The sequence below is a fragment of the Silurus aristotelis genome (genome assembly GCF_946808225.1).
Source record: "Silurus aristotelis genome assembly, chromosome: 1".
Classification (NCBI taxonomy): Eukaryota; Metazoa; Chordata; class Actinopteri; order Siluriformes; family Siluridae; genus Silurus; species Silurus aristotelis.
The window spans coordinates 3,325,650-3,337,879 of NC_139574.1; the positions used below are offsets into that span (position 1 = coordinate 3,325,650).

General features: G+C 41.8%; 1 protein-coding gene across 3 annotated transcripts in view; it reads left to right on the forward strand.

The window, feature by feature from the left end:
- arhgap29a (Rho GTPase activating protein 29a) overlaps positions 1-11,752 on the forward strand; it is a 68,817-nt gene extending 57,065 nt beyond the window's left edge. For 2 of the 3 annotated variants that reach the window (XM_083544747.1, XM_083544749.1), the window contains 10 exons: positions 1,065-1,222; positions 3,974-4,102; positions 6,525-6,623; positions 7,471-7,634; positions 7,728-7,916; positions 8,007-8,144; positions 8,264-8,496; positions 8,580-8,877; positions 10,193-10,307; positions 10,453-11,752. In XM_083544747.1, coding sequence (XP_083400873.1) covers positions 1,065-1,222; positions 3,974-4,102; positions 6,525-6,623; positions 7,471-7,634; positions 7,728-7,916; positions 8,007-8,144; positions 8,264-8,496; positions 8,580-8,877; positions 10,193-10,307; positions 10,453-11,285 — 2,356 coding nt within the window. In that variant the 3' untranslated portion in view covers positions 11,286-11,752. The remainder of the gene's footprint in view (positions 1-1,064; positions 1,223-3,973; positions 4,103-6,524; positions 6,624-7,470; positions 7,635-7,727; positions 7,917-8,006; positions 8,145-8,263; positions 8,497-8,579; positions 8,878-10,192; positions 10,308-10,452) is intronic. The other variant, XM_083544748.1, reaches the window with a different exon arrangement.
- The last annotated feature ends 478 nt before the right edge of the window (positions 11,753-12,230 follow it).

The window sequence follows — 12,230 nt, forward strand, 5'->3', positions numbered from 1 at the left end:
ATCAAAACCAAACACTCCATCATTCATCCTGCAGCATCACAACACCAAACACTCCATCATTCATCCTGCAGCATCACAACACCAAACACTCCATCATTCATCCTGCAGCATCAAAACCAAACACTCCATCATTCATCCTGCAGCATCACAACACCAAACACTCCATCATTCATCCTGCAGCATCACAACACCAAACACTCCATCATTCATCCTGCAGCATCAAAACCAAACACTCCATCATTCATCCTGCAGCATCACAACACCAAACACTCCATCATTCATCCTGCAGCATCAAAACCAAACACTCCATCATTCATCCTGCAGCATCACAACACCAAACACTCCATCATTCATCCTGCAGCATCACAACACCAAACACTCCATCATTCATCCTGCAGCATCAAAACCAAACACTTCATCATTCATCCTGCAGCATCAAACACCAAACACTCCATCATTCATCCTGCAGCATCAAACACCAAACACTCCATCATTAGATACATCTGTGTAAATGAGGGCCTTGCTTTAGGGCCCCAAGCAGTGGCAGATTAGTGATGCTGGGATTTGAACTCATGACCTTCTGAACAAAACAAAAGTCCAGCCTCTACACAATAATCTGATGCAGGTTCCTACAGTAGAAGAACCACAGAAGAGCGACCCAGGTGGGACTCGAACCCACAATCTCCAGCTCCGGAGGCTGATGCCTTATCCTTTAGGCCACGGGGCCACGCTGAGAGACAGAGACAGAATGGGAGAGCAAGGGACAGAGGCAGTCAAGCAACAGGGAAAGGGAGTCAAAGAAAGAGAATGACAGCAGGACAGACAGAAAGAAAGACAGATGTGTGGCATAGATTAAAAGAGTAGAGAACGACCCAGGTGGGACTCGAACCCACAATCTCCAGCTCCGGAGGCTGATGCCTTATCCATTAGGCCACTGGGCCATGCAGACAGACAGGAATTAGGAGAGAGAGATAGAGTGACAGAGCAAGAGAGGGAAGGGTAGACAGAGACAGACAGAGAGAACTGATCATGAGCTTGTCGTATGTTCTGGATCTTTTCTGCAGGTCTCCTCTGGTGAAACGGTCGATCAGCACCAGTCTGTCGTCTCAGTTGTCCATCACGTCTGGAGACTGTCTTAGCTCAGACGAGGTGGACGTCCCGGCTCCGACCCGCACGGGCAAAATCGCAGAGAGACGCTCTCACAGCAGCACCGACATTCAGGGTAACGTCCCTCTTTCATTCATCCCTCACTCTTTCATTCATCCCTCACTTTTCACCATTTATTTCCCCCTTACTCTTTCATTCCTCCCTCACTCTTTCATTCCTCCCTCACTCTTTCATTCATCCCTCACTCTTTCATTCATCCCTCACTTTTCACCATTTATTCACCCCTTACTCTTTCATTCATCTCTCACTCTTTCATTTATCCCTCACTTTTCACCATTTATTCACCCCTTACTCTTTCATTCATCCCTCACTCTTTCATTTATCCCTCACTTTTCACCATTTATTCATCCCTCACCCTTTCATTCATCCCTCACCCTTTTATTTATCCCTCACTCATTCATCCCCCACTCTGCCATTCATCCCCCACTCTTTCATTCATCCCTCACTTTTCACCATTTATTCATCCCTCACTTGTTCATTCATCCCTCACTTTTCACCATTTATTCATCCCTCACTCGTTCATCCCCCACTCTGCCATTCATCCCTCACTTTTCACCATTTATTCATCCCTCACTCTTTCATTTATCCCTCACTCTTTCATTCATTCCTCACTCTTTCATTTATCCCTCACTCTTTCATTCATCCCTCACTTTTACACCTCTCATTTATCCTTCAACCTTTTATTTATCCCTCACCCTTTCATTCATCCCTCACTTTTACACCTCTCATTTAACCTTCAACCTTTCATTTATCCCTCACCCTTTCATTCATCCCTCACTCTTTTATTCATCCGTCACTCTTTCATTCATCTCTCAACTTTTTATTTATCCCTCACTCTTTTGTTTATCCCTCACCCTTTCATTTACCTCTCACTTTTACACCTTTCATTCATCCCTCACCCTTGTATTCATCCCTTACTCTTCCATTCAACCCTCACTCATTCATTCATTCAGTCACTCTATCTCTCTCTCCTAATCAGCTGCAAAGCCTGTTTGTCTCACCGCATTCCACCTGATTTCACCACAAATAATTAGCGTGGAGGTTACGTGCCGCACGCGGCATACGCGACATTGCTGCTGTTCCTCGAGCGCTCGGAATCAGCCGAGCGGGAAGCGTGTGCCATGTTCTCCAGTTTGCCGTGACCTCTGACCCCTGACTCCATGGCGTACATGCGATTCGTCACACGCTCGCTGTTCTCGCTCTGAGACGAGTCGCTGCTCTGAGTGATCACTCCTGATACTGATAAAGGTGTTAATGTGGTGGGATGTGTCTGTGTGTGCTGGTGGGGGGTGGGGGTAGGGGGTTAGGACAGGGGGGTATTAGAGGACAAACGGCTACATCAGCCCCTTCAGGTCACACAATAGAACAGGTGGAGAGGAAGAAAGAGAGGAAACGGAGTGATTTGACTTTTCAAAGCAATGCAATCCCTGTTTTTGTTTTTTTACGATGTCATAAAGTGCCGCCGCATCAGAGATTCATTTAAGCTTTATTAAAGACTAAATTATTTCTGCAGCGAATCTTCATGAAAAATGGTTTCATAGGATCGAAAAAAAAGTCACACAATACATTTCATGACCTTTGATGGCACATTTTTATTTTTAGCCACGCCCACAAACCTCCATAAAAGGCAATAGCTCACAGAGTCACAGTAATGATATCATGTCTCAAATTATATTCAAGCGCTCATGAACATATAAATATCAGACGACAGGGTGTTATAACAGCTCATTAGAGGATGAATGAGATTTGTTGAAAAATTTGAATTCGATAAATTAAGCTAAATAACTTGAATGTTATAGATAATATGGCATGTGTTGTAATGCATTATAACTATCAGGATAGATATAGTTAGATATAGTGCAATCTGTGTTATAATGCATAATATGTATTAGGATAGATACTACAGCACAGTCTTTGTTCTAATGCAATATAGCTATTAGGATAGATACTACAGCACAGCATGCCTTATGATGCCTTATAATCACTTATTATATTCCTCAACTGTAAATCACTTACAGTACAATACATAAAAAAGTCAATGTTATAACTACATTGATACATGCTATAGCTCAGACTGTGTTATAATGCATTATAAGTATCAGTATACATGCTATAGCTTAGTCTGTGTTATAATGCATTATAAGTATCAGTATACATGCTATAGCTTAGTCTGTGTTATGATGCATTATAAGTATTAGTATAAGTGCTATAGCTCAGTCTGTGTTATAATGCATTATAAGTATCAGTATACGTGCTATAGCTCAGTCTGTGTTATAATGCATTATAAGTATCAGTATACGTGCTATAGCTCAGTTTCTGTTATAATGCATTATAAGTATCAGTATACATGCTGTATCCTACTCTGTGTTATAATGGATTATAACTATGATAATCCTATTATCGAACCGGATATATGTTACAAGTCAATTATTATAAGGCATTATGACATTTCAGAAAAAAATGAGTGTAATATATATGTGCCCCAGCTTAAAAGTCTTTTGTCCTCCTTTGTTTGCCCTCGTCCCACTCTGAGCTCCTCTCTGTTGATGAGTTTAATCCCGGTGCTCGTTAACAACAGTGGAAGATTAATATCCACGTGAGGATGTGTAGCGGCAGTCCACGGTGATTAACTCAGCTAATTGCTGTGTGTGTGAAGTGTGTATTCAACACACTCATCATGTGGGAAATAAAGTCTACATTCTAACTCTTAGTCTAAGAAGAGATTTCCTTATATGGTTATATTGTGTTGTATTGTAATAGTTAATAATATGGCTGGGATTTGTGTGTGTATGTGTGTGTTTTTTAGGTCTTCGAATCCAGGTTCCGTTTAAACCCTGGACTACATCGGGACAGGGAGGGGGCATGTGCAGCGACTCGGAGAGTGCTGGGGGCAGCAGTGAGTCTCGTTCGATGGATTCACCTACAGCTAGTCCAGGTAACACACACACACACACACACACACACACACACACACACACACACACATACTTTTTAAAGTTTGATATAAAAATATAAGCTACAATGACAAAATAGTTAAAATAGGACAAAGTACATAATTATGAAATGTTTCTAATAAACACACACACACACACACACACACACACACACACACACACACATACACACACATTTAAAGCTTTAATCTTCTACCCTGACAATGCCTCGAACTAATCACCTCAGGAAACCTTCACTCAGAGTGATGACACTTCCATCACGGCCCTGTGATGAGAAGCAGATAAGTGACGGCCTTTTCCGCATTCTTTTCCCACAATGCCCTGAGGAATTTACGCCCTCGCCTGTAGCCGTGCTCACACACACACACACACACACACACACACACTCACACACACTTAGACACACTCGGTCTGACTTGACTGCGTTGATTTAAGTAATGGCTGACACAAAAACATGTCTGTAACTAATTAAAATGCTATACACCCTAGCAGTACATATACTGTAGCACCACCTGGGTTATAATGCATTATAATGAATAATATTGTTATAAATCCTAGCAGTACAGCTATTATCGCACAGCCTGGGATATAATGTATTATTATGAAGAATAAGAATGATATAATCCCTAGCAGTACAGATACTATAGCACTGCCTGGGTTATAATGCATTATTACCCATAGCACAATTGCTGAATCTTTATAATGCATAATGCAAAGTAGTACAATAAGAACTATTATCTCTAATGTTATAGAAGTTGCAGTACAGCTACTAAAACCGGAGCCTGTGTTATAATGCATTACAATAAATACAAATGACGATATAAGAACTATGTCACTTAAGTATGCCTTTGGTATAGCATAACTTTGTTAATACTGCATACTGTAAGACAGCTTGGATTATAATGCATTATAAGCAGGAAGGTCTATGATACAGCAAAGCTTGAATTATATTATGTTATAACTTACAGTACAGAAAATTTAGCAGAGCCTGCATTATAATACAGTATAACCAGTACAGTTGACGCTATAGCAGAGTCCATATTATAATGCATTATAAATAGCAGTACAGATCATATAGATGAGACTGTTATAATGCATTATAACTAGTAATGTCATTGCTACAGCAATGCTTGTCTTATAATGCCTTATACCCAGTAATGCCAACTCTATAGCAATGCTTGTATTATAATGCATTATAACCAGCAATGTCAATGCTACGTCGGTGCCTGCATTATAATGCATTATAACCAGTAATATGTAGCCAATGCTACAGCAGAGCCTGTATTATAACGCATTATAGCTCATATAGCTCAGACTGTATTATAATGCGTCATAACTATAAATAGCAATGCTACAGAAGAGCTGGCATTATAATGCACTATAACCACTTATATCAGTGCTACAGCAGAGCCTGCATTATAATGCATTATAACTATAAATAATATAGCAAAGGCCAAGTTATAGTGCCTTATAGCGACATTATGGAGTTACACAATATATACATTAATGGACATTAATTGAAATAATTTAAGGTATTGTATGCAATATATAACTCTCTATTATGGGTCACACTGTTTAATGTTGTTATAATGCATAATAACCTGCAGTGCAGTGGTATAACGCATTATAACATTAGTGTCTACAATGTTATTCTGCAGATATTGTGCTGAAATAGCTATGGCATGATTATAATTACCTATGAACATTCTTATAGGTCCCTCTTAGTATAGATAAGGTATAAGCAGTACATCTTCTAACACGTTATAATGCATTATAACAGGAATAACATTCGTTTCTTTTTTCACGAGTAATATAATTAGATAAGTAAGGGAAAATGTTTTACCCAAACATATCAAGATGCCATGAATATGCAAATTTAATTTAATTCCATTTTCATATTATTATCACCGATTCTTTATTGTGTTGCAGGTGTGAAATATCGAGCAGTTCAGATATTTTTTATCTCCCACATAAAGTTGTTGATGAGTAGCAAGTGTGTGTGTGTGTGTGTGTGTGTGTGTGTGTGTGTGTGTGTGTGTGTGTGTGTGTGTGTCAGAGCTCATTAACAGTGTTAGAGAGGAACTGAGGTTGAGGCTGATCAGCGACCAGAGGCGTGAACGAGTTTTCGGGTGGGACTCAGCTCAGGTCTCAGTTCATGAGTCCTCACATGTACACAATGCTCTGGAGGGTCTTAAAGGGCAGAGGCTGTGAGATTATACTTCAGATCAGTTCAGATCAGCTCAAATCACACTAGGCTGCAGTGTAGTGAGGAGAACTCAGGGAGAACTCAGAGAGAATTTTGAGAGAACTGAGAGAGAACTTCTCTCAGAGAGAACCTGGAAAGAAGGAATACTGCATGGACAGTCATGAAGCTCATCACTGCACTTTTCTGTCCCGCATTAGGGGATTTTAAAAGGAGGCTTCCCAGAACTCCATCCACTGGGACCATGTCTTCAGCAGACGACCTGGACGAGAGAGAGCTGCCTTCACCTTCCGATAACGGTAACACCATAAAAAATAAAAATAAAAATAAAAATAGTGAAAAAAACACATAGCATTTGATATTTATATATAATATTTATTGTTTTTAAAAGATTTTATATGAATAAAATGAATTGTTTGTAATTATGGATAATAAGATAAAAACATAAAAAATTATAATTAATTATATTATACATGAATTATCAATTAAAAATATAGTCTTAGGATACTTTTTTAATTGTGACATTTATTTGAATCTCTAAAAGAGTTTTTCAGAAGAATTCTGTTAAATGGGGAAAAAAAAAGATTTTAATTGGTCTATAAAAAACATCGAACATTGAGATTTTATATTTTTATACATTTATTTTTTAATCCAGAGCCATAAATTTATCTACTAGTGATTCAGAGAAGAAAGCATCAGCTAATGTAAAATAATAATTAAATAATTTCCAAAATAACAGCAGCACAAGACCATGACATGCATGCAGTGCATTATGGGAAATACACCGGGATTCTTTAAAATGAAAATGAATGCTGAGATACACTGTCTGGCCAAAAGTATTAGGACACCTGACTTTTCCAGCTATATGTGGTCAAACTGTCATCACAAAGAGAAATGTAATAATAAATGGAGGACAAATTTTAAAACAAACAGATGCTTTTTTTTGGCATTTATTCCTCGGCATTGAAAACCTGCCGTACAAGGACAGGTGTTGCCCTTCGAGACGTGTCTTTCATCACTGCTTTGTCTTGTAATGTACCTGAATGAAGAATGTAGAAGTAAGGAATGGTAATAAAATGCGAAGCATGTCGACAGGCCACTCGTGCGCAGAGGACTAAAGGTTTGGCCTTTGTGTCTGTGGTCTAGGTTTAAACGAGATGGTGACGGAGACAGCGAGTTCTCCCGGACCTTTCCGGAACACTCAGATGTCCAAGGCGGCGCATACGCACAAGCTGCGGAAGCTTCGCGCTCCATCTAAGTGCAGGGAATGCGACAGTCTGGTGGTGTTTCACGGCGCTGAGTGTGAGGAGGTAAGAACCCCTGTCCAACTTAGAGCTTTTTTCTTTTTTCTTTTGAAGAAACCACATATTTATGAAACGGTGTGTCTCCTGTGTCTCGTTCAGTGCTCTCTGGCTTGCCATAAGAAGTGTTTAGAGACGTTGGCCATCCAGTGCGGCCACAAGAAGCTGCAGGGGAAACTGCACTTGTTTGCTGTGGACTTTGCCCAGGCGGCGAGGAACAGTACTGATGGAATCCCCTTCATCATCAAGAAGTGCACTTCGGAGATTGAGAACAGGGCCTTGGGCATTAAGGTACACTCATCTTCCAATCTAAACTTTTTTTTTTTTTTTGTGTGTATTAGGGTGTTTAGACCAAGTCTGTTTGGTTTCGACTGTTTGTAGGGTATCTACAGGGTGAATGGAGCCAAGTCACGTGTGGAGAAGCTGTGCCAAGCATTTGAAAATGGGAAGGATTTGGTCGAGCTGTCGGATCTGTATCCTCACGACATCAGCAACGTGCTCAAACTCTACCTGCGACAGGTAAACCTCTATGCACCTCACACTTGGCAGTGTCCATGATGCAGTTAATGTACTTGCATACTCTTGTGTCTTTTTCATTCTACATAAATACAACCATGCATGGTTTCTTGTCCTGGCAGCTTCCCGAGCCTCTGATCCTCTTCCGATACTATAACGACTTCATTGGCCTGGCCAAGGAGAGTCAGAGCATCATCATGGAGGAGGTGGAGGCGTCCCGCAGCGTCTCGTCCACCGATCCTCCGCCGATCAGCGTCGAGCTCAAACGCGTTCTCTTCAAAATGAAAGACCTCCTGCGGCAGCTGCCTTCTGCGCATCACAAAACCCTGCAGTTCCTCGTTCAGCACCTGCACAGGTCGGCACACACGTCTGGCAAGACTATTACGCGGATCTAAATCTTTATCGTGTGTCGCTCATTTTACGTCCTGTGTTGTTCAGAGTCACAGAGAAAGCAGACGAGAACAAAATGACCGCCAGTAACCTCGGCATCATCTTCGGGCCGACGCTGATCAAGCCGCGGCAGACGGACGCCGAGGTCTCGCTCTCCTCACTGGTGGATTACCCATACCAGGCGCTGATCATCGAGCTGCTCATCAGGCACTACGAGCTCATCTTCGATTCTCCACTTAGCCCCGTGGACGAGAGCTCGCCCCTGCCTATCAAATCCCGCTTCACCCCTCAGGAGAAGGAGCGGCGTTTGAACCGCCACTCCAGATCGCTGGTGGACATTAAAGAGGTGTGTGTTTAAATTATGAAAGCGAATAAAGTTTCCAAGAGAAGCCATAGTGGCATTAAAAAAAGTCTTAATGACGTAGGGCAAACCTTCATTAACGTTCCTCTAATACTAGAACCATTCCTCCTTCACTGAGACTGACATACCCCGCCTTCTTCATGAAGACTGAGAGACACATAGGCCACACCTCCTTTCCTAAGACTGACAGGTACTCAGGCCCTGCCTTCTTCACTAAGACTGAGAGACGCATAGGCCACACCTCCTTCTCTAAGACTGAGAGACATATAGTCACCACCTCCTTCTCTAAGACTGACAGGCACATAGGCCACACCTCCTTCACCAAAACTAAAAGAAACACAGGCCATGACTCCTCCTTTACTAAAACAAACTCATTGTCCACACCTCCTTCACCAAAACCGACACCCAACCCACACCTAATTCAATACCGGTAGACCCGAGTTACGACAAAATCTTTTACAAATATCAACATTTTCGTGCCGCAGACAAATGTAGCATCATATGTGGTACGATACTTTGGAACACTGTACGCATCTCCTGCCTCGTGAGATGACTTATTCTTGTCAAGTCAAGTTTATTTCTATTGCGCTTTTCACAACAGACATTGTCTCAAAGCAGCTTTACAGAATTTAAGAGTTAAGGTGAACGATGTGCTGCTCAGCGATCGCATCCCCTCAAGGTTGTGATGTGATGTGTGTGATGTGTGTTATGTGTAGGCTTTGCTAAAAAGATATGTTTTTAATCTACACTTAAACTGGGAGAGTGTATCTGAGCCCCGAACACTGTCAGGAAGACTATTCCAGAGTTTAGGAGCTAAATGTGAGAATGATCTACCACCTTTAGTGGACTTTGCTATTCTAGAAACTACTAGAAGTCTGCAGTTTTGAGATCTCAGGGATTCTTGTCAGCGGTTGACAGTGTTCTCGGTGTAAGAGCGTGTATTTTTTCCTGGGTTTTTGGTGAAAAACGCTAAAATCCCTTCATCCTTCACTCGCGTACCACCACCTATCGACTTGCCCGCTGCCACATACATATATATTGTATCATTTATACAGTATGGTACTGCAAATTGCTCTGTTTTGCTAAATTATGTAGTGTTATGTGTTAAATCATTCAGAAATGATGGAAATATTACCCCATACTGAGTCCTGTGAAGCTAGCCTTGTCTCGAATTACCATATTTTTAAGTTACAATAGCGTCATAAATTGGGGACTTCCTGTAATACTGACGCAGATGAAGTTCTTCATGTTGTGTCATGTTTGTGAGACTGACAGCCTCGATTGTGTGTTTCTCTTACAGCAGCACCACAGTGCAAAAGCCTATAAAAGGCACTCATCTGTGATTCCCTCGACACACCTGCTGGAGGAAGTGAAGGAGGTCAAAGCAATGCCTGATGGGGCAGATTTTGCTCCAGGTCAGTATTAATAATAATAATAATAATAATAATTATAATGTTTCTATAAGTACACTTGTATCTATATGGCCTATACACCTTAAGAATGCTACCGTTTGGGATTCAGTCCATTCTGAAAGTTTTCTGCACGTTTCTTGGTTTTTAGTCGAGCTGGAGAATGTGAACAGTGTCCTCTCCTCGAGCGCTCCCGAAGTGCGGAACTCGCCCCGACTCATCCGGCAGAGCCACGTCAGCCGAGTGCAGCTTCGTCCCCGTCCCAAATTGAGCTCTCGGCCCATGAGCATGCCTCCTGAGCGGCTCCTGAACGCTCGTAACTCCGCCTCTGACCTGGCAACGCTAAAAGGTCCCGACCCTGCCATCGAAGAGGTTTCTGAAGAAGAGCGGCCCAAAGGCAGGGCCGTTAATCATTACAGGAACACGTATATTGACACGCATACGCTACGCAGGACATGGGATAAACAGTACAAACACTACGGCGTTACTCCTCGTACGGCCATGATCATGGCCAAACTTCCTGCTGACACGGAAATAAGTCACATGACTCTTTCCTCCACATCCACCGGTAGTAGCACTAACATTAGCAAGACAGACGAGGTCGACCATAGCCGTGTCCAAAACGCCTTTAGACCCCCTCGCACCCTTCAGCCTCCGCCCGGGACGTTCTACAAACCTCCAGGAAACCGGGACAAAGTGTTAGCTCTAGAGCAAACGTTAACTCAAGAGCCAACGTTAGAAGACCAAAGTGTTCCACCGAAACAGGAAGTAAAGATCACTAACAGCATCGAGGACGAGGAAGATGATGAGGACGATGAGGTGGAGGAAGGAGTAGACGAGGAAGGGTTCAGCCTCGAGGTCTCTGTGGATGAAGATCCCGCTCAAGATCCTCAGCTCAACCAAATCCAGAACAAACCGGTTTACCCGAGACTGCGTGCGAGACACATGCAGGACTTTGAGAACCGGGAAGCCCACTTTGTATGAGGACTTACATTTAAATACACACTGTATTAAGAATCAACATTTGATGAACTTTTTTGCTACAATGACACATTTTTATACATATATATATACTGTATATATAAGCTTTATATATATTAATATATTACTCCTTATGTTTGGAGACGGCAGCTTGTGATGAAAGAACAAGCTCAGGAGCCAGTATTAATACAGGATGCACTTAGCTTTCTTACTCCACGTGTTTCCTTTGTAAAGAAGTACAAAGAAGTACAAAGAAAAGGACCAAAACATTATGTTTTTTTAAACGGAGAATTGCAGTCAGAAACAACTGCAACGTTTTTGACAGAACACCACTATCAGGACTCCATTTCAACTTTGTTGTGCAATTTCATTTTTTTTTTTTATTATTTGCATTGTACTGAATGTTTAATATATGCATGTTACAGTGTATTCCCTATCTTTCACACCAAAAAACGATTTCATGAACCCTTTTTTGCAAGTATCTGGTGTCATCACTTTGTACATTATACACAGACCAGGCCTAACATTATGACATTATAACATTAGGAGCAGTGAAGTGAAGAACACTGATGATCTCTTCATCATGGCACCTGTTAGCGGGTGGATATATTTATTAGCAGCAAGTGAACATTTTATCCTCAAAGTTGACGTGTCAGAAGCAGGAAAAATGGTTTAGCGTAAGGATTTGAGCAGCAAACTGATGGATAGACGACTGGGTCAGAGCATCTCCAAAACTGCAGCACTGCAGTGGTCAGTATCTATCAAAAGTGCTCCAAGAAGGGAACAGTGGTGAACCAGCGACAGGGTTGGCTCACTGATGCACGTGGGGAGCGAAGGCTGGTCCGTGTGGTCCGATCCAACAGACCAGCTCCTGTAGCTCAAACTGCTGAAGAATTTCATGTTGCTAATGATCGATGGGTCACGACTGTTTTAGCAGCAAAAGGGGGA